The 23,912-nt window shown below is 43.6% G+C and overlaps 1 protein-coding gene across 7 annotated transcripts in view; it reads left to right on the top strand.

Annotated features, from left to right (window-relative positions):
• The window catches only part of kank4 (KN motif and ankyrin repeat domains 4), a 92,550-nt gene that overhangs the window by 48,498 nt on the left and 20,140 nt on the right, over positions 1-23,912 (top strand). For all 7 annotated transcript variants that reach the window (XM_076876106.1, XM_076876108.1, XM_076876110.1 and 4 more), the window contains exons 2-3: positions 17,418-17,491; positions 18,074-21,577. In XM_076876106.1, coding sequence (XP_076732221.1) covers positions 17,473-17,491; positions 18,074-21,577 — 3,523 coding nt within the window. In that variant the 5' untranslated portion in view covers positions 17,418-17,472. The remainder of the gene's footprint in view (positions 1-17,417; positions 17,492-18,073; positions 21,578-23,912) is intronic.

The following is a 23,912-nucleotide window of genomic DNA, read 5'->3' as shown; positions in this document are numbered from 1 at the left end:
GTTAGTCTAGACTATATATGGACCGGACCTTCAGACTGTGTGCACACTGAAGCAGTGATGTATGGCTTCAATTATGCATACACACGACATGCATTTCAAACACTGGAAAAGCGATGCGACTATAAATTAAAATCAGTTTGAAAGTTCTGGTGAGCCAACATATTTGCTAAATACTGTAAATCGTTCTTGCTTGAATAATGTGGAATAATGCAAGTCTACCCATGACTCACAGATGCAAAATAATATTTATTATATATTAGGAAAGCAAGGCCTTGTGAAAAGGAAGATTAACTGGATGAAAACTCCCCCAACAAAACAAATGAGTCTGAAATTTGTTTTTAATAAATCGTACTTTGCTGCCAAGTTACATTTCATAATTGTGAAATTTGACTATGAACTATTTTCCTACATGTCATCTTCCCAGTTTAATGTATAAAACTGACTCATATTTCCAGACCCTGGTGCGAAAGCACAGTATACGAATAAAAACTGAAAACTTTGTGAGTAAATGACGTTTTAGTTTATTTTGAGAAGAAAACTTTTATTTCCAGAAGGCTCAAAGCTGCTGGAAGTGGTTTGAGAACTGTGAGCTTTGCCAGTAAAAACAGTTTTTGGTTTTTCACACTTGAACCCACTCAGACACACGCATACACATACTGCAGACGACACTTGCGTGGATAATTGTGTGTTGCAAGACTTGGCATAAAGCCCAGGCTGCCAGTTTGCTAAAACTGTAACAATATTATACAAAATTATTTTGCGAGACATAGCAGACATTTAAACTGATTAGCAGGAATGCTCCTAACAGTATAATCTAAATATTTTAATTGCTGTTCCCAGAACTGCGATGATGAAAAAAAATGTATGCCAAGTCAAAATATTTGACTTTGTGATCCAATCAGAGGTGAGCTGAAGGCTTGCATGAGTCTTAGGTAATAGTGAGTTATGAATTCAGTGCCTGGTGGTGACCACTAAACATTAGTTGTAACTACAGGCTGCATGTAACAAATACTTTTGTTTGCAGACTTTTTATCTTTGCAACTCCCACCGTTGTGAAAACATTCAGTATATGACTCGAAGCTGTTATTCTGAACAGTGGAGTGCAGCAGTTAAAGCATTTTTATGTTCTCACACTTACACACAGCCACACGTATTTAAAAACATACATTTGCAGAATCCTGGGGTGTCAGGCTTTACACAATGCTGCCTTGTGTTGTTTTAAAATTTTAACTGCGTGTTTTTACCTCAGCTGGAACACCGAGACTGTTGATATACAAAAGACTTTGTCACAAATGCCCTACTCGTGAATGTTGGCCAGTTGAATTACTATGGTTATTATGGTTCATACAGTTCAATTCAATTCAGATCACTTCAGTAGCAAATTATAACAAAAGTTACCTTTATGTTCTAAGGTTAAGACATTAATATAATACAGAGAAAAACACAACAATCAAATGCTATGAGCAACCACTTGGTGACAATGGGGAGAAAAAACTCAATTTTAACAGGAAGCTCCGGGCTCAGGGAGGAGCAGCCATCTGCCGCGACAAGTTGCAGGTGAGAGGAAGAAGACAGAACCAAAAACACACTGTGGAAGAGAGCCAGAGATTAATATGCTCAGCTGATCATGGAAAGCCCCCCCTTAGGGAGCCCAAGTATGTACTATAAGGTTTTTAATATAAGATGGGGTCATCAAAGGAGCTTGCAAAGAAAAGCGTCTGGACTTCTTTAAGTTGCTTGAAGAAAATCAGGATGAAAGTCTCAGCCACGCTCTCCAGTGCCAAAGTCCCTCCATCCAACCTCACAATACAGGAAAAGAAGGCCGTCGCTTCCCTGAGCAAAGACCACAACATCACTGTTTTACCAGCTGATAAGGGAAGATGCACCGTGGTCCTAAACACTACAGATTACCATACAAAGATCACTACTCTCCTCAGTGAAAACAATACCTACGAAGCCCTAAAGCGAGACCCCACAAGCAGCTACAAAAAGAAAGTTATAGCTTGCCTTCAAGACTTTGAAAAGGACAAAATTATTGACCGCCTTACATATCACCGCCTTTACCCAGGGGATGCCATACCCTGCATCTATGGACTTCCTAAAATCCACAAGGAAGCTGTCCCACTCAGACCCATAGTCAGTAGCATAAACTCAGCCACTTATAACATTGCTAAACACCTTGCTACCATCCTTGCTCCTCTCGTGGGGAACACCCCACACCACATCAAGAACTCCACCGACTTCACCGACAAGGTCCAGAAACTTACCCTGGATCCAGATGAAACCATGGTGTCCTTTGATGTAGTCTCTCTCTTCACTTGCATACCCACCACGGAGGCCGTGGAGACTGTCAGAAAACGACTACAAGAAGACAGCTCCTTGAAGGACAGGACCAACTTCACACCCGATCAGATCTGCACACTGTTAGACCTCTACCTCACCACTACATATTTCAAGTACAACGAAGGCTTTTACAGACAAAAACATGGCTGTGCCATGGGCTCCCCCGTGTGACCTATTGTAGCCAACCTTTACATGGAGGAAGTGGAAAGGAAGGCTCTTGGCTCTTTCAAAGGAAGAGTACCCAGCCACTGGTACAGATATGTGGACGACACCTGGGTCAAAATCAAGACACAAGAAGTGGAATCCTTCACTGCGCACATTAACGCTGTGGATAAAAACATCAGGTTCACCAGGGAAGACACAAAGGACAACTGTTTGCCTTTCCTGGACTGCGCTGTGCACATTGAAGAGAACGGCAACCTCAACATCGAAGTTTACCGGAAGCCCACACACACGGACCAGTACCTCCTCTTTGACTCCCATCACCCTTTGGAACACAAACTTGGAGTAATTAGGACCCTACACCACCGGGCAGAACATGTTCCCTCTAAGCCTGAAGGAAAAAAGAAGGAACACACACATGTAAAGGAAGCACTCAAAACGTGCGGCTATCCTAAATGGGCGTTCTTAAAGTCAGCAAAGAGGCACAGAAAAGAAGACCAGACACCAGCGAGGGAGGATAAGAAAGACAGACGCAACAACATTGTCATCCCCTATGTAGCCGGTGTATCAGAGAAACTCAGGAGAGTTTTCTCCAAGCATGACATCCCAGTGTATTTCAGACCCAGCAACATGCTCAGACAGAAACTGGTTCACCCGAAAGACAAAACGCCAAAACACAGACTTAACAATGTGATGTATGCTGTACAGTGCAGCGAGGAATGCTCAGACCTCTACATTGGAGAGACCAAACAGCCACTTCACAAGCGCATGGCACAACATAGAAGAGCCACCTCCACAGGACAAGACTCAGCAGTCCATCTGCATCTTAAGAATAAAGGTCATTCTTTCGAGGATGCCAATGTTCACATTTTGGACAGAGAGGACAGATGGTTTGAAAGAGGAGTGAAAGAAGCCATCTATGTCCACTGTGAGCGACCATCTTTGAACAGAGGCGGGGGTTTACGACACCAACTCTCTGCCATCTATAATCCAGTTTTGAGATCCCAGACGCCTTAACGCCCACTCACATCCTGGGCCATCTGACCTCAGGAATTCGCATGATAAGGTGGGGCCAGGTTTCACAATGAACACACCCGAAACTCTGGCTGATTGGGACCCACACCCAGTTTCACACCTTGGCTCAGGCGATTAGATGATCATCAGGGGGTCCTTTTGTCCCTCTGTGGGGGGTTTCTCCCACTAGGTTTATATCTGGGACTCTCCACCATTTGACCTTAGAACTGAAGAAGCTTCTCGGATGAGAGGTGAAACGTCTTCAAGCAACTTAAAGAAGTCCAGACGCTTGTCTTTGCAAGCTCCTTTGACTACGATGACCTGGATGACTGAGAACCTTCACAGACATAAGATGGGGTCTGATTATTTAAGACCTTATACATGAAGAGAAGGGCATGAACCACGTGAAAGTCATTACTGAGGGTGCTGCACATAGCCACATCTTGATTTCCTGCTGCTCTTAAATTGTGCATGAATGCAATATTAAGTTATTTGAACCTCTCTTGAGGCAACAGCTCACTCCACAAACTTTGCCTGCACTTAAAAGTTACATTTTTCTTTTGTTTTAACACAAGAGGAACCAAGATGGACAGACAACATCACTGCAACATATAATGAAAAGACAGGGAAGGAGTGATTCCTCGAGAAGTCCTTAGGGTCTGAGGTGGGATCTGATACCGCCTGACAGGAGAGGTTCATGTGATTGGGAAGGGAGAAGTTTAACCCCCTAGGCTGCATCACACCCTCTTTCAGTCCGCTGCTTTAGATGAAAGGATGTGAGCTGATAGGGTGCAGTGTGTTAGACATATATCGAGAGGGATTTAGCCACAGAAACTGTGAATATTGTCTGAGTTCATGTTTGACAAAGGTTCCTTGTGCAAGTCAACACCCTTAATAGGTTTTAAAAAAACAGGCTTTTTTCCTTCCCACTGTCACCAAGTGCTTAATAATAAGAAAATAAGCAATAAGAAAGTAATATATGATGAATAGTTTATATAATTGATGATAAATATGATGGATGATGCTTATTTAATGAGGATACCTAGAAGAGCTTCATTTTAGTTTTGAAGTTTTATCACCAAGCTAACGGCAGAGTTGAGGTGGATCACAGAAAAATGTTTTGACCACTGTGACTCTATTTTAGAAACAGGTACAGGTAGGCTTAACGCACCGCTACAAGCCTGACTGCTCATCACTGCTTTTGTCACCTGCTGAAAATCAAGCTTTGGCTGCTCAGCTGGAAAGTAATATTGATTTCTCCACTCCTGAGAAGGTGCACACTTTAGCCTCCTCACTCCGTACTAGCTGAAGTCAGCTGATTGTTACAGAAGTGCACAGTAAAAGGTCACCTTATTTTACTGAGTTACAAAAACAATGTAATCTGATTACTTTGCACACATTATGCCCAGCACTGCTCATATGACATGCTGGATATTTTTTTCTTTCTTTGCATGCTGTGATGTCGAGCAGCTCTCGAGTAGAAGTTTGCACACGTGGAGAGAGGAATTAGCATTGTTGGACTGAGGAATCAGTGCAGGAGTGAGATAAGAGATAGGACCCATTAGCCTGGGCAGTTAGCCTATTTAAAGGCAGTTAATTATTTACCTCATTTACACTATAGAGTCAACCGGGCTGGGTTTACTCATTAGACTGCTTTCTGTTATTGAGCCAGACTGAGATAACTTGGGGTTTACTTGATAAATTTCACAGATATGATAGTCTGGAGCACCTTGAAAGTAGTGTGATCCAGTCTCATGTGGCAGCACTGTGGAGGGGGTAATTTTGAGTCCTCCAGTAAATATTACAGTGTTACACAGCGTGTGATCGTTGCAGGGTTAGACCTTTTAGCCCAGAGGCAGTACACACAGACACTACTGCACATGCACACAGCCCAGAACTAAGCATGTACACGCAACAGTAGGTGCATGAATGAACACACACTTGTACTTAAAAAGAGGTGCATAAATTAAAAACCAGACAAGACTCCTCTGTTGTTCTGTTGTTATCTGTTCAAATCATGAGCTTTATAAGCTTCCATTTCTATGCATGCTTGGAAGATGCTGTGCTGGTGGTTCATTACCATGCACTTGTGTGTCTGTATGTGTTTTTGTTCGTGTGTTTTCTGTTGAGCCCATTTGTCTATTAGGGTGTTATTTTTGTTTTTTTCTGGGCCAGTTGGTTGCACCAAGGAGGCTGGTGAATCTATCAGACTGAGACAACTGATCTTCTCTTCTCTTCTCTTCTCTTCTCTTCTCTTCTCTTCTCTTCTCTTCTCTTCTCTTCTCTTCTCTTCTCTTCTCTTCTCTTCTCTTCTCTTCTCTTCTCTTCTCTTCTCTTCTCTTCTCTACCTCTGGCACCATATGCCAACACATCCCCTCTTTCCCACCCATCCTCCCCTCCTCTTTTTCAGTTTTTTTCTCGTTTTTTCTCTGCTGATATTAAGAGAGACAGGGTCAGTAGCATTCACAGAAACAGGAAGGACAGGAGGTAAGAAGAGCTACATGGCAGGTGAGAGAAAAAATTCCCCCTGTGAATTAACTCTGTTTTTCTTGCCACTCTTCATTTTTTCCCCTCAGCTTTCATGTCTCATGAACAATTTGCCATCATTCACCGTTGTTTGCTCTGCTTTTTTCTGTTCGCCTTACCTTCCTCCTCCTCCCCGCTCTATTTTTACAGTCTAGAACATAGGTCACATGTGCAGGAGCCTCGGATGTGTGAGAAAGAAAGTGTGGAAAAGGGAAAGGGGTGTATGTACAGGATGTGCACGAGTGTAATGGAGAGAGGGTAGTATTGTTCTGGTCGGACAATGTTCGCACTCCCCCACACAGCTTTGGCAGCGATATATTTGCTGGGGATGTAAGAGGCAGCGCACAATAATGCATTAAAACAAACACAGTAAAATAAGAGATGACATACTCAACTTATGTGTGTTTTTTTTCCGTACATGCAAAGGGAAGCAAAGCTGGAAGTTTTGCCTCATGCTATGCTAAGAGCGATAGAGTGTGAATTTATAAGTGTTGATTTCTTTGCACAGACCTCCTGCTTGTTCTGCAGAATGTGCTGCTGTACCAAGCTGAATTGCTTTCCTGCACTTATATTCTGCTGGCTTCAAGCCGTCCTCTCTGGCAGAATTATGTGCTTGCATGCACGTTTCCATGTGCTTCTGTGCACAGATCACTTACTTCATGATTGCTTTACTTTGTTAGAGTTTCCTGTTTTTATGCAAATCTGTATGTGTGTTTACTTGTGTGTGTTTGTGCGTGCGCATGCCTTCTGTGTTTCTGTGTAAGTAGAAAGCCATAATTAATGAGCAAGGGGACCCTGTTTTTTTTAAACTCATGTTAACACTCACAGAAACACATCTCAGACCGCTTACGCTGTCACTTCCGTAGTTTATGCATGTTACGCATACATTCTGTATGTGTGCGTGTTTGAGAAAGACTTGCTTTTACCTGTCAAAGAGGACGTAACTTCACGGATGTGTAACTGAGTCTCTGCTGTTTGTCATGTTTCCCTCCTTTTTATCTTTGACCATCTAAGCCTTTCAAATCCAGACTGCATAACCTTAGACATTCCTAATCCCATCTGTCTTTCTGACAGATGTCACAGATTTATTCTGTTTTCTGCATGTTTCTCTAGTTTCTACCCTTTTTTGTCAGCATCGTTTCACCGACTGTTGACACATCAATAGTCAGATGACCCAAATGCTAATTAGCTTCACCACTGTTATTACACCCATGAGGGGAAGTAACCATAATGCTAACATATCTCAAACTAGAATGAATAATAGATGGTACAGCACCTCCTTTATCGCTAATGAAAGCATGCAGCTGTTCCTCATTTTTGGAATGCCACTACAGAACATGAGGAAAAGACAAGCTCCTTTCACTATGTCTATGGAGGCATACAGAGCTCATGCAATAAGAGACAGAAGAGATGCAGAGATAGAAGAGATAAAAGGCAGTTGCAGCGAAGGCGTGGCGTAAGCGTTATCTGTCCTTTGACAGACACCGCAGAAGCAGGACAGGGGTGGTTGCACGAGGTCGTGTCCACGCTATTACTGATAAAACACTGCACTTACTCTGTCAGCCCCTCACCCATTCTGTATTTGAAAACAGCTAATTATGTTGTAGACTGGTGTCATAAGACTGAGTAAAAATGGAAAATTTGTTTGAGGGCCTTAATAACATTTATTACCAACTATTAAAGGGCAGATGTAATTACTTAAGCAGGACATATTGCCTCAGTGGACAGATGGGCTACAGTATCTGGAAAACATTCATTACATTTAGAAAGGGTTACATATGAGTGGAGCTGTGTCCATGGCAGTTCTACTGAATGTCCTTTGTCCTTTCTTTAAATGTGCAGGCTTTTGTTATTTTCTCTGTTGAAACTCATTTTAAAATACGTGATGTAATAGGCACATGTGAAATGTAAAAATTAGGCCGGAGGTCAAATCTGGCATGGAAACGTTGATATTTACAATCCCGATATACTAATCTCATGTCCTAAATGCTTCTAACAAAGGCAGTAGATTTTAAGCATAGTTTTAAAGATAACAGATATTTCAGAAAGGTTTGACTTTATTTGACCTTGAAGAAGAATCTCCATATATTATTCCTTATATGCCCATTTGTAGTCAGTACAAACACTGGAAGTAAGAAACATAGTTTTAAACAGGTCTGTATAGCAATATTATCACTTTGACCTTCAGATCTATTTACTGACTTTGAAGGAGAGGTCAGAGGTCAAATGTTACACAATATTCTAAATCTTTATATGGTACTTTCTATATGTTGACACCACATACACACCACACTTATCAGAATCATAGTTTCTAAGTCATAAGGCTTTTTGTCCATTTTTGATCAATAAATCATTAAACTGAGCTTGAAGACCTTGGTGGATGAAAGGCAAATTCTAATGGATTTTTATTTAACATGACCCCACGCTACCCCTCTACAAAGTTTTTTTTATCAGAATTCATACAAAACACCACATATGAGCGGGCGGAGAGCGGTATGGGGTCTTCACACCTCTGTTCACCCCTGGGCTGGGAGAGTGAGTTGGCTGTCTGGTCGGGGTCTGGGATGCAGGGAGGCCCAGAATCCCAGGAAATATGTCCTGAGTCTGGGGGCGGTGCCTGGCACCCATGGTTCAGTCGGGCCCCTTCCGGAGGTTGGAGGGCCCTCAGTCCGCTCTAGCGTAGCAGGTTGCTGGCGGAGCCTATGGGCACGTCGCCGCAGCCCTCTGTGGCTTCTGCAACGTGGCTGCTGGGTGACCCCACCGTTTTGGGCTCTCCTCAGCTCTTTTCTAGGAGGGTGGTGCTGCTGCCCCTCCAGTGGTCCTCCATGGGCTCTCATGATCTGGGGGGCATCTATATCTGGGGCCTGGATCTGATGGATCCACTTGGGAAAATAAATCTGCTCAGCATTTTTCTTGGCCTTCAGACAATAATTCTGACTGCTCCAGTGCTGAATGGGACAGGCAAAAAAGAATTCATACAAAACTTTTTGAGCTATTGTGTTTACAGACACAATGACATGCAGGTATGCACACTCGCAAAAACATAACACCCTTGGTGGAGGTAAAGACAACATTTATTGTGTTGCATTGTAGAGTAGACGCATTTATTGCTGAATGGTGAACTAAATCTTAAAGCTTTGTCTTGTTGACGTGCAGTGTGTATTTATTTCATTGTTATAAATTGTTTAAACCACTGCACAGTTACCCACTGAAATCTCAGTGTGAAAATGACAACCACGGCTTTTGCTAAGTGAATATCCACGCAGTGCCATTTCCCCACAGTTTCTATTTTTTTCTGAAATAACTTTATTAGAGTGTAAGTTAAGCAATTTGTGTGGTTTTCAGGAAACCTCATGATCAGATATATTAAGACTAAGACTCCTTGGAATTTATTTTTACTTTACTTGCATGTTAGAAAACAGCAAGGCAGAAATATTTGGCAAGTCAGAAAGCTCGGAGTTCTCCTGAATGGTCTTTGTGAATCATCAGTACAATACTTGGGGTCTGCAGTATTCCTTTTTAAACAAAGTTCTTTGTGTGGCGTCCTAAAACTGGCAAGTGCATAAAAAAAAACATTGCTTTGTGCCTTTTGGTCTTTTTATATAAGGACCAATTTTTATTGTTGGCCTTGAGCTTAGAAAGATGTTTTTTCCCCCTTCATTCTGTGAATAACTGATAAGAGAGACGTTGTAAGGACTTTGCTGATAACCAGCCAACAACTGGAGGTAACTAGTGAACTCACTATTGTACAGACATCTGATTATTACAGCTACATTAAACTTCATGCTCTTTTCAAAGACGGATTCTTATTAAACCGTCCAATAAAGGCCATATCCTGAATTTGCAGTTCTTCCACAGAAAAAAACGTCACTTTTAACTGACCTATAATAGCTTGCTCACTGCAACCCTGTGGGAAAATTTTGCCACTGTTTAATGAAGCCCATAGACAGAAGTTCCCTCTCTCATTTTCTCTCTGGAGTTGAAAGCCAGATGTTGTTTAGCACGAGGGGAACAATCTGGCCCCTGATGAATGCAGACGCTGTTAGACTAAACTTGACTGGATCATACAGGATTAGGACTGAAGATGAACTAGAATAGACCTAAAGGTCTGGGGTGAAGTAAATTAATGATAAATTGGACCAGAAGATGTAATACAGCAGGACCTTTTTCTTGTAATGCACTATACATAGACAGAGATAATCTTAGACTGGGGTGGGATGGCCCAGACTCTACTCAAATAGCTCTTGTAGAGCAGAGAGAGATTGATCTGTTTCTGCAGAACACAGACTAAGCTCTGCAATATCAGATAAATGTCCCCCCAATTCACTCCTTGTATTCTGGATGCTAACAGCATTCTTTGTGCTGCGTGAGCCTAAACTTTCCAGTTCCCAGTTGACTTGTCGGTAAATTTTACCAGTTTTCACACTTTGTTGCACAGTAGCAACAAAGTCATTATGCAAAAACTGTTATCTGCACCTGCAATTCACGAGATTGAACTAATTGCACCGTCAGCTGCGTCCTTCACTCACATTTGTATCAAAGGGGATGCATCTGTAATGTGACACAGATGAGCACATCAGATTGACACCCCCCCCCCCCCCCCCCCCCCCCCAAAAAAAAATGTCTTGATGCATGCTCAATCATCCATATGTAAATCCCCAAAAGTTGATTCTGGTCTTTGATCAATGATCAGTGGTTGTTGATTAATGGTCATGATAATTTGCATATTAATGATCAAGGAACTGACCTCTCAGCCCATTGTTCATTCAGTGGTGCTTGCTTCAGTTAATGTGCAAATGTACTGTTTATAAGATTGGGGAAACCTGCAGTCAGCTGAGACTGAAGAAGTCACTTGGATGAGTGACAAAATGTTTCTCCCATTGAAAACTCTACGTCCAAATGAACAGAATCAACCTTTTGGGACCAACTGAAAAAGTCACAAACCTGATGACAGCTCTCATAGCAGCGAGGTGAACACTGGCTGACTGCAGAGGCTAAAACATCCAGCAGAGAGGAGTCTCAGTGAGACAACGATGCCAGTTATCAAGCTAAAGTGAAGTGAGCTGTGATTATACCAGAGTAATTAAAGTGGCATCCAAATATGGCTGCAAATTCAGCTCTGGCTGTCCCCACCATGGGTTTCTACCTCTGACTTTATATTTGTTGAAACTGCACTCTGGCAGTCTTGTGCTGTCATAAGCTTTTACCAGCTGTAGTTTGCATATTCACATCTTTATGCGTATCCCTGTCTTTCTCTGCACATGTGCTGAGAGTTGGCACATTAAGCTGGACGCTCCTGCTTGGATTCTCAGGGCAGTACAAGGGTAAACAGAGATAGCTGTTTCCATGCATGTCGGTCCTGTGATAAGACCTTGGGACCTGTGTTACTGTTGCTCAGCCTGCCTGTTATTCTTTAATCTGCTGCTGCGTGCAGTTTCTTTAATGTCACTTTCACACAGCTGATGAACACTTGTGTTTGAAGCGCCAGCTGCAGTCAGTGCACAATGCTTCAGAGTATATGAGAGATTGTAGTGAATTCATGGGTAATTTCTTTTTTATGAGATAAAGTTTGAAACAGAAAATGAGAGAAGGGATGCTGGGACAGCCAGGAGAGCGGGAAAAATGAGAGCGAAACCGCTCTGCTTGCACGAGATACGAGTACATCTGCCACTCCCGTCTCTGCCTCTTTTTCACTTTCCCGCCCACTTTTCTCCCTCTCCCATCCGCCCACCTCTAGCCTCCCTCTCGCTCTCTCCAATCTCATTTCCTGCTGTTCTGTCTTCTATCCAGTCCTGCTGTGTGTCAGTGTATCCGACTAATTCAATCTCCAGTACACAGGCACTCCAGTGTAATGACCCATGACATTCAATTAATGCTTCTTGGTAGGTTAAGTCACCAGTAATTGTATGTGTGTTTGCCTGATGTGCATGTGTGAATCCCTGAGTCGGTGCTGTGTGTATAATCTGGCAAGGGTGACAGCCAGGGTACACGCATTTGATGCCTTCGCATAAAGTAAAAAAACACATTTTAAAAAAACTCAATGAATAAATAAATGTTGGTGTTGATCTCGTGGTCTGTGCAAAAGAAAAAAAAAGAACAGTTATCTTAGTGTGGTTGTGGTTTCTATACTGATGACATATGAAAACCCACAGCTGTCACTACGGGCTTATTTACTGTACTGTCATTACTCTTCGCATTATCACCATCGCTGCCTCTCGACCAGCTGTCACACTTATAGGATTGGTGTCAAGAGACTGTGGCACGTCCTTTAAGGGGGTTACGTGCGTCTGAGAGACACGGAGTAACAAACACAGTCACTCAACCTGACACACACGTGAACCTACATGGTGAAGGCAGAGCTAGCAAACACACACACACACACACACACACACACACACACACACACACACACACACACACACACACACAAACAGTTTTGAACACTCACACCCGTGGCCTCCTTTTAGCTTCGCGTGGCCTCTAGCAGATACTTTCAATTTGGATTAGCATAGCCTTTTGGAGCTTTCAGCTCATACTCATTATGACTGTAATCCAGTGTGTATTGTGCATCATCAGTGTCACCGTGGGCTTTCAGTATTTAATTACTAGTCTAACCTGGGTAATCTTCTAGTTATGCTGAAATAACAGTGCATGCAATTTAGAAACATATGCATTTAACACTATAGACTGATTGTTATGTCTTATCATTTATGCTAATCATCCACAGTACACTGCTTAATGTAACACGATCCTTCTGTTGCTCTGAGACCTTCATTAAACACACACACACACATTAGGAATGACTTTAATTAAAAGAGGAAACTTTAAACAAAAGTCCTGTAACTTCCACATTAGGGAAGGTCAGGAAGAATGTCTCATTTGGGAAAACCATAGCAGTTCTTCCCCCCCCCCCCCCACCCCCACCCCACATTTACCCTGCTCATCCCATCTTGTCAAACCTATCTGTCATTTCGAAGCTTTTGTTTTTCTTCTCTCTCTTGTCCCTGCTCCATTTTCCCCCATTCTACCTCTGTCTTCGGTAATGATCTAATTAAGGCGGGTCTTGTTGCCTGCCCACTGTGTGTAATTGCCACTGGGGTGTGCCTGTACTTCGCTCTGCAATTACCAGCATCATTCTTTTGCTCCCGAATCAGCTAATTAAGCCTTATGGACAGCGAGGTGATTGTAGCCGCATTGAGTGTCACGAGGAGTCAGGAATGCCCGTTCTCTTGTCTCACTCCTGGGACACACAGAAATAGTGGATTTGCAGTGGTTGCCATGGTAGCCATTGCCCTGTCAGATCGTGTGCAGCGACTGTCAGTCAGATGATCGGTGTTTCTCTTTGTGTGTCTGTGTTTATCTGTTCATCTGTAACTGAGACAACAACTTTGCTCTAGGTCACCTCTTCTTTTCATTATTAAGGCTCAGTCTGCACAGGAGGGGACAGGAGGCCAAACAGAGCTTGTCACAGCTCCTGTTTAGGTCCCTGGGTGGACTGGCTGTCATTTTGATTGATTATATTGCCATCTCATGTAATGCTTGCCTTGCAGTATGTCCTCACTCGGCACTGCCTGACACATTTTTCCCACAAACTAGACCATGAACTTACTTCAAAATAATCTCAGCACTTTGTGGTACAAACATTTGATTTAATTTGGTGCATGGTTGCTTGAAAATGTGATCAAAAATGACAAGTGGTTAGTCAGTAGTGAGATTCTTCATCCGGGTGACTTTTTTTTTTTAATGTTCTCATCCACACGTCAAAGAAGTCATCACAAATGGGGAAACTACCTCTTAGAAGACAGCGTTTCTATGTTCCCACTAGACTTTTATCTTCTTTGAATCTAAATACAGCATCAAAACAAGAAAAATGGCTTTCACTGTTGCACCGTTGCATCCATCGAATCAGCTGTCTGCAGTGACTTGAAACTGAGTGCTAGAGGTATTATAGAATACAGAGCATCAGTGAGGAGTGTAAAACACTCATCTGTAGTATTCATATACTACATATATGGTTGTGGAACTCCTAAAAATAATGAAAATGCTAATTTAAGCCTCTTAGCTACCTTAGGTGTCGACGTTTGAACTCCAGTGCTTATTAAAGCACAGCCTCGGGCACTTATGTGCTATATGTCTCATACATAGCAGGTATCCTCTACAGTGCCATAAATTTGCATGGAAATTGCGTGAATAATGTGTGCCTATTTTCTAAATAGCCTTAGAGCTGATATTTGGCTGCTCATGCAGCTGCTCGTGTTCATTTAATATGGATTTGAACTGTGCAACTCACTCAAAGTTGGGCAAATTGCCGTTATTTTTACTGTGAGTATTGGATATTTTATTAGAAGCTTTTAGTCCTTAAAAGTTTTGACTCCACATTCTGAATTCTTTTCCCTCTCACATAGGTCTACTGTGCAATAAACTAATTGTAAAAAAAAAAATGTCATAGCAGCTCTGGTTTATTGGCTTCTCCATGTGGAACAAATTATGCAAACATTTGTGAGCTTGTCCTCGGTTGTGCTGACCTAAGTGGAGCCTAAAGGCTGACGAAAGGCGAGTTTAAGCTAATGGGTACAGCGGCACTGCAATTAACTGCAATGTGCTACTAATTTTTGCTTTTTCTTGGCAGACCTAAATGTTTTTCGTCTTCAGTGGGGTACCCAAGACTGTACAATACTGTAGACTTTAGAGGGACTTTAGACAGACTTTAGAGGGAAAACCAGCACACCGCAGACCACGGCCTCTCTGTGTGAGGATCTAAACGTATTCTACGCTAGATTCGACACAGCGAACACCATGAGACCGGACAGTGTGCACACCGCGGATGACGTCAGTGCGCACACTGTGTCTGAGGAGGATGTGCGGAGGTGCTTCAGGAAGGTGAACGCACGCAAAGCTACTGGTCCGGACGGGATTCCCGGCCGCGTCCTCAAGTCATGCGCGGCTCAGCTGGCTGGAGTGTTCACGCACATCTTCAACCTTTCCCTCTCTCTGTCTGTAGTCCCAGCCTGCTTCAAAATGGCCACCATCGTCCCTGTACCCAAATCCTCCACCATGTCCTCATTGAACGACTGGCGACCTGTAGCCCTGACCCCCATCGTAAGCAAATGCTTCGAGAAGCTGGTCAGGGACTTCATCTGCTCTGCACTACCCGACTCACTGGACCCTCTACAGTTCGCATACCGCCACAACAGGTCCACTGATGATGCCATAGCCCTGACACTACACACTGCCCTGTCACACCTGGAGAAGAGAGACACGTATGTGAGGATGCTGTTTGTAGATTACAGCTCAGCATTCAATACCATCGTTCCCTCGAAGCTGGACAGGAAACTGCAGGATCTAGGACTGAGCAGCTCCCTCTGCAGCTGGATCCTTAGCTTCCTGTCTGACAGACGCCAGGTGGTCAGACTGGGCAGCATCACCTCATCCCCCGTCACACTGAACACTGGTGCTCCACAGGGGTGTGTACTGAGCCCTCTCCTGTACTCACTCTACACCTACGACTGCACAGCCACTAACAGCTCCAACATCATTGTGAAGTTTGCGGACGACACTACAGTGGTGGGTCTTATCACCAACGGTGATGAGACAGCTTACAGGGAGGAGGTCAGCGCCCTGACCCACTGGTGTCAAGACAACCATCTCACCCTCAACGTCGCAAAGACAAAGGAGTTGATAGTGGACTTCCGGAGGTGCAGAGAAGTACACACCCCCATCACCATCAACGGCGCTGCTGTGGAGAGAGTGAGCAGCTTCCGGTTCCTTGGTGTACATCTGGCTGAGGATCTTACGTGGTCAGTACACACAAACAAAACAGTGAAGAAGGCGCAGCAGCGCCTCTTCTTTCTCAGGAGACTGAAAAGATTCGGCATGAGCCCCCGCATCCTCAGGACCTTCTATCGCTGTGCCATTGAGAGCATCCTCACTGGATGCATCACCACCTGGTATGGCAACAGCACCGCCTACAACTGCAAAGCTCTCCAGCGAGTAGTGCGGTGCTCTGAACGGATAATTGGAGGTGAGCTTCCCTCCCTCCAAGACATCTACAGGAAGCGGTGCCTGAGGAAAGCGGGGAGGATCATCAAGGACTCCAGTCACCCCAGCCATAAACTGTTCAGACTACTTCCATCAGGAAGGAGGTTCTGCAGCATCCGGTCCCGTACCAGCAGACTGAGAGACAGCTTTTCCATCAGGCCATCAGACTGCTGAACACTTCATAGACACCTCAGCTTCACTACTGGAACTTTAACATTATGCACTCCATACTGTACAGTAATGCCACTGTTTTGCACATGTCTCACTCTGTATATTTTTATATATTTTATTTATTGTTTACTCTATTTAATTTGTAAAATATGTGTACACACACACACACACACACACACACACACACACACACACACACACACACACGTAGAAAAATATTTAGTATACACATCCAGAAATGCATATACTATTATATATTGTACATATATTTATTAGTTTCAGATGTAGCCATTCTTGTATTTTGCTTGTTTACATTATTGTATTTTGCACAACTCTGTTGCTTGTGAAGCTCGCACACAAGAATTTCACTCACATGTGCTGTACCAATGTACCTGCACATGTGATGTGACAATAAAAGTGATTTGATTTGATTTGATTTGTATGTGACTGCATATTTATTTTTAAACATACAATGTGCATCCATTTATCATTTTCCTAATAAAAATAAACTAATGAGGCACAGTAGTTCAATTCAGTTTTATTTAGATAGCACCAAATCAGTTGCTTCAAGGTGTTTTCTATTTTAAGGTGAAGATCCTGCAATAATAGAGAGAAACCCCAAAAATCAGGGGATCCCCATGAGCAAGCACCTGGCGACTGTGGAAAGGAAAAAACCCCTTTTGACAATATGAAATCTTCAGCATAACCAGGCTCAGGGAGGCGCAGCCATCCAACCTTAGAGTGAGGGGAGGAAGACAAGATAACAGATACACTGTGGAGAGCCAGAGTTGAAATATAACAGTCGTGTGTATTAAGTCTGCCTGTTTTATATATAAAAAATATCATATCTCTAAGAAATTGTTTTGTCTTATTTTGGTGGCTTCACTAAATCAGTGAAAACATATTACAAGAATCTTGGAAAGCAATAACTTCACTGTGAAAAATTTTCTGGTCCTTTATCTGCAGGGCTCACATGCTTTTGTCTTGGTTTGTTTTGTTTGATTTAACAGAACTGCCATTTTCTTGATATTGAAAAAAGTCCAAAGGCATGATGTAAATGCCATAAATTTACTCTTGCAGAATTTGGTTCTATTTGCATAATATTAGTGGGCGATATTTCAGTTTCTCATGTTTCTCTCTCATTTCTGCTTTTTTTCTCCCAGGCTGTTAGCTCCTACTCTAGCAAACACAAGTAGATGACTGAGAACTCGGCCTCCCATGATGGACAAGAAAAGTGGTGAGTGTCGCCAAGCCTGTAGTTAAACAAGCAATCCTCTGTGCTTCTAACATGTGCAGCAACCTTTTTTAACAACTGTGAGAAGCTTAATAAGTCAGACTCTATTTTTTGCTTTTATTCCAATATATAATCTAGTTCATGACATAAAAGGTGACATTTTTATCTCGCTGTTCCTTTCATGTGGCCAAAAACAGCTATGGGCTTATTTCCTTCAGGTGATAACCACCCCGTCTCATACTGCATTCATAAGTTGACACAGCATGAGCAGCATTTTACATGCTGATTAGTTTGTTTTGGCGCAATCACTGCATGATAATTACTTCCCAGTAAGTGATCAGGTTTTACATAATGAAGCACTGTGTGTTCGGCACAGTACAGCCTGCTTGCACGAGGGGGTGAAAAGAATTAATAATGCTGATGATGTGTGATTTGGTTCATGTTCTTATTGTAAACTAATTGCACATGTTTAGTTCTTTCATATCGGATACTACAGTATTACTATGACTAGTCACTGAAGTATGAAAATAAGCACCAACTAATGACTTATTTCATTAATGAATCATTTGATGTTAATTCTTACAGCCAATGGCTTTCAGTCCAAGGCCAGTGAGGGTGGTGTTCAAAGGAAGCAGCTGCCCTACTCAGTGGAGACTCCCTATGGCTTCCACCTGGATCTTGATTTCCTCAAGTATGTTGATGATATTGAAAAAGGCAACACAATCAAAAGGGTCCACATTCAGCGCAGGGTAAAGGGCCCACCTAAATTCAGCACTCTGCCCAGAAATTTTAGTCTTCCTGGGCATGGAGTAAGGCCTCCCCCAAAGGAAAAGGACAGTACTTGGTCTGGGACGTCTACCCTGGGTCCCAAGCCTAAATCACGAGTGACAGAGGTTCAACAGATCTTTGACTTTCGAGCAAATGAAGGCGTGATTTCCAGCCAGAGCTGCAGGGGGACCACAAGTCAAGGAACTGGCTATGTTTCAACTAAACCCAAAGATGAAGTAGGCGCGGGGGCTCGCGGTGCTGAAGACAAAACTGGGGGGATTCAGATTCAGAGTCGTCCAAATCTGCTCAGAGCATCGAGCATGCCCATCACGCTACAGCAGCGTAAGAGTTCAGATTCAAGCAGTCCTGACCGTACCGTGGGAACACCAGAAAACGGCTCAACAGAGAACATGTTCCGGGCTTCACCAGACGTAACAGAAAGACGCTGTGTTCCCCAAGATCGAGCAGGTCTTCACCAGCAGATTACTGTTGCACTGAAGCGGGTCAGAGAGCTCGAGGAACAGGTCAAAACCATCCCAGAACTGAAAGCTCAGATCTGCTCTTTGAGGGAGGAGCGGGAGCAGCTGCTTCTTCAGCTACAAGCACAAGCCAAGGCCCAGGCTTCCAAATTATCTGCTACAGTACCAACAGGTTACGATTCTAGGACAAATAATCAATCGCAAGGACAGAGACCTTCACAGGAGATGAAGTTAGTCCTAAAGACTCAACCCACTGGACGTTTAGAAGACACAAGTCTTGGGCCATCAAACCAAGCTGCAGGGAAGGAGAAACAAGGTGAGACAGAGAAAACTAACGTGTTACTATCTGAAGTGGAGAGCTCGGCACAAGGAAAAAGTAGCATGTCCTCAGCACAAGAAGTGGAGAGACAATCACTGCAGCTGGACATACTTGAAAAACAAAAAGAAACAGAGAGTCCACTGGGACAGACAGTGCAAAAACTGCCACGAGACATTTCAGGGGAGGAATTACTATCTATCACAGTGGCTTTAAAAGAAACAGAGACTGCAGCAAAAGAAGGAAAACCAAAGGATCCAGATGATATGCAGAAGTTGCAGGAGAAGCTAACAGTACTAGAGACTAAACTTATTCAGGCTAGCCAGGAGCTAGAGAGCACTAATGCTCTTTTGAAACAGCAAATAGAGGAGAACAAGCTAAAAGAGGAGAGAATACTACAACTGAGTGAGGGAACGAGAGTGGAGGTTTGCACCGCACATGAACGTCCAAGAAGAGAGAGCATTGACACAGGGACAGTGACAGAAAGGATAGATTTTACCCACCAAGAAACAGAGACAGAATCGCCTGGTACTGTAGATCAGGGGACAGACACTGAAAAAATCTGCATTGAAGTGTGCATACCAAAACAAGAGACTAAAAGTACAGATCAAGGACCAGTGACGGGAAAAGCTGACACGCATGACCAGGAGACAGAGATGGAGGCGGCGATAACAGCGACAAGTCCACCGAGGCCCAGAGCCAACAGCATGGAACGAGGCACACTAACCGAGAGCATCATCACCCTGGATCAGATGACCGAGACCCCCGTGGCCGAAAGGGTAAACCAAGTCACAGAAACAGAAGGCGAGATGGTGACGGACCATCCTCACAGACCGAGGGCCAGCAGTGTTGACAGAGGGACAGAGACAGAAAGGGTGGGCACTGTGGACAGAGTGACAGAGACAGAGGTAGCCCAGAGAGCAGACCAGCAGACTGAGACAGAGATGGAGAGACGTCATGACAACAACCCAGCCAGAGGTGTAGAAGCAGAGAGTCAAGTGAGTGAGAACACAGGCAGCCAAAGAGACGAAGTCGTGGTGAGTGAAAGAACAGAAGACAGGGAAACATACGAAAGAATTCAAAGAGAGAGTGAACGTTTAGTTGCTGAGGTTTTATCAGAAAGCTCAGCGGCAGCTGTAGAAAGCATAAAAACTTTAGATGTTGTTAGGAAGAATGAAGAGTGCGCCAGTTCGGCTGCTAAAGCAGAAGAAAATAAGATTAAAGTGAGTTCCGAACAAGATGACTCAGAAACAAAAGAAATTACAGAAGTGGTTGAAACAAGACCAGCTGCCCTACAGAGAAGAGACCAGCTGCCCTACAGAGAAGAGACTACAGAGAAGAAAGAAACAGGAGCCGGGGAGGTTATGTCTGCAGCAGTCAAAGAAACTGTAGCCGCTGACACTGTTGCAGTAACTGAGGGGAATTCAGCTGTGAAGACAGCAGCTCCTGTAAGACCACAAAGAGGCAGGAAACCCTCAGTGGAGCAAACTCAGCCGTCACCTCCTCAACTTCAGGTGGTGCCTGTGCGTCCTCGTAGGGGATCCAGTGAAACTCAGACCCAGCCGCAGACGAAAACCCAGCCCCAGGTGCAGGAACAGAGTGCAGCTCAGCTTGAAGCTCGGTCCCCAGAACAGCTCTCTGAAACACAGGTAAAACATCAAACACCGTCTGTGCCTCAGGTTGAGGACCACACTATAGCAAAGAAACCTCCTGGAGGGTCTGGAGAGAAGCAGTCTGAATCTCGACTTCAGTCTGAGACTCAGGCCTTGTCTCCGGGCTCTAGTGAAGTCCAAGTCAGGCCTAAATCAATACAAGCGCAATCTCAAACTTCTGTACCTCGGCGGGACTCAAAAGAGCTGAAAGCACCGCAGAGGGTGTCTGGTGCATCACACACTCCTAGACGGGGATCGGGAGAAGCCCAGACCCAACCACCTCGCCAAGCGTCAAGCGATGCTCAAACTCAACCTCAGGGTTCACGTAGAAGCTCCAGTGAGGCTCAGGCCTCTCCGAAAGATGCCAGTGAGACACAGTCACTGCGCAGAGGCTCCAGTGAAGCAGCTCAGCGCCGTGGCTCCAGTGAAGCAGCTCAGCGCCGTGGCTCAAGCGAAGCCCAGGGTTCACGTCGCGACACCGGGGAGGCCCAGCCTCCTCGAAGAGGCTCCAGCGAATCACCAACATCGCCTGCAGCTTTGGGTCAAGTTGTAACTCGGATAACGGGGCTGCTAGGAGAGCAGTGGGCACATCTCGGAAGCAGCTCTGGCACTCAGCAAACAGCCAGCCAGCAGGAGAGCGCGAGCACACAGAAAAAGACGACAGGGAAAAGAGCAGAGGCTGGAAAGGCAACGTCAGCCAAGCCAGCGGGGAAAGCAGCCCCAGCAGCAGCAGCGACAGGGAAACCAGCGGGGAAACCTGGTACTTCCAAAATGAGCTCCATTCAGAGCCAACTGGTCAGCTCCCTCAGTGTCCTCTCTGCCTTCTACTCCCCAAGCCAGAAAGCGGCTGCTGCCAGCAAACAGCAAGAACAAGGTAGGCCCGTGGTTCATCTGTCTGATAGCTGTTCACCTATTTGTATTAGCTAAAGCCATTTCTCTCTTATAGTCACTGAATAAATCCTTTCAAGGAGCATAATGATGCATTATCCATGCCGCTTCATTACAACATGTCCCTTATGATCTATAATTGTCATGAAGTATTATAAATGTGTACAGCTCATTAGCCTGAAACATTGACTTCTCTCCCTAAAAAGAACTCCTGCAGAAACAGCCAAACATTTTCAGTGTGGTTAGACAAATATCCATGGTTTCACTTGTATAGGCGCATCTTAGCCCTGCAAACTCTTACAAATGGTGCGTTCACAGCACAGATTTTTTTCATTGCAACTTGAAACCACACTGCTCCCATTCAATTACTGGGAACATTATACTCAAGTTGATATGCTGTCAAATTATCACTTCTCCTGCTTCTATGAATAGTACTGTACTACAAAAGTACTACAAAAGTTTTAGTGTGCCTTAGTCATGAAATTAGATGCTGTAATAGGATCGCGATAGAAATAAATGACATTGCTTAACTTATTTTAAGGTTAATATCTTGAAATTGATGTGCCTTTTCTTTCTGGAGAGCGCAGGCATTGTTAATATAAGACATATTACGCAGAGCACAAAATACACTGAGCACTGTTGCTACAGTAAATGTCAGTTTTACTCTGAAATGCAGAGTGGAGGAGGGATGAGGGATGGGGAGCTGGGAATAGGCATTTTTTTCTGTAATATACAAGAGTGGAAAAAAACACACATTACTAAAAACTGTCAAAATGACATGGTTCAGTGACCTTCAAGAGCACACGTACACATTTCTTGTTCCCCACAATATATGCAAAGACAGAATCACACGGCAAAGTTCACACGTGTGGTTAAGCATCTGTTTACAGTACACAGTCGAATGGATCCTTAAGCACCGGTCCTCACACATATATCAAACAGATGACGCCTCTCTCTTCCCTCCCCTGATATGTCTCTCCTGTTTCTGGTCATGGTACTCACTCGCTCAACTATCACACACATATTTTATTTTCAAAGTTCATCTACAGTTCAGTGCCGGGAGCACAGTGTGGTACAGGAGTGTTTTTAAGTCAGGTTTGGGATGTGCGTATTTCAGACCCATTCCTGAGGTGCCTATGGCTGATGTGAAGTTTCCCAGTGTGGCCTTTTAAACGTCTTATCATCTTCTGTGTGTGTTAAAAAGAAACGCCTACTGCTGCATTGAGGAATTCACTCATTCTAGTCAATCTGTGCCTTGAGTGAAATATCTCTGACAAAGCGAAGGAGGGTTAAATAACACAACTAATTTATTTATTAGGAATTAGGAAAAGGATATTTTTATATTTCAAGTATGTTTCTAACCCTCCTCTCCATGTTGCTCTCCTGGGAGGTACTAGATCTAAAAGCATCATTCTTCTTAGATGGTGGTCCCTGGGAATTTTTTTTAAACTGGTATTTTTTGGCTCAAAGCTACGGTCTTGTGTCCTTACATAAAACATTACAGATACTCTGCACCATGTCTGCTGTCACGCACAACTGAGACAGCTATACTGGGCTCGCAGCCAAAGGGAGTCAGCATAAGAGCCCACACAGAATCAATTCCTGGGCAGTTACATACATAAATGGGCCTGGCAGAGTCAAGGTTGGATGTTGTCAATAAGGTGTATAGTCTTGACCTGTATATATTTCCATGGAGAATACTTCGAGGCCTTAGTGTGTACTTGGAAAGTTAAATCTAATTAAAAACTGAAGTATGTGCTTTAGATTTCAGTTCAGCAGTCTTAATTGTTGTCTTTGTATAGAGTATAGCAAATGGGGCTCTAGCTTTTCTGTTCTGTGTTAACACAAGCTTTCCACATCATTTGATTGGCTGTACTTACTCGTTGTTTTTTCCCCAATATCTTCCAGGCTCAAAATCACTGACATTCACATACAGACACAAGAGCACACAGAAACAAGCAGACAGACATACAGTGGGGCAAAAAAGTATTTAGTCAGCCACCGATTGTGCAAGTTCCCACACTTAAAATGATGACAGAGGTCAGTAATTTGCACCAGAGGTACACTTCAACTGTGAGAGACAGAATGTGAAAAAAAAATCCATGAATCCACATGGTAGGATTTGTAAAGAATTTATTCGTAAATCAGGGTGGAAAATAAGTATTTGGTCAATAACAAAAATACAACTCAATACTTTGTAACATAATCATTGTTGGCAATAACAGAGGTCAAACGTTTACTATAGGTCTTTACCAGGTTTGCACACACAGTAGCTGGTATTTTGGCCCATTCCTCCATGCAGATCTTCTCGAGAGCAGTGA

This window comes from Maylandia zebra, linkage group LG17 (genome assembly GCF_041146795.1).
Source record: "Maylandia zebra isolate NMK-2024a linkage group LG17, Mzebra_GT3a, whole genome shotgun sequence".
Classification (NCBI taxonomy): Eukaryota; Metazoa; Chordata; class Actinopteri; order Cichliformes; family Cichlidae; genus Maylandia; species Maylandia zebra.
The sequence above is the reverse complement of the archived record's forward strand: the minus strand, read 5'-3'. Positions and strand labels throughout refer to the sequence as shown.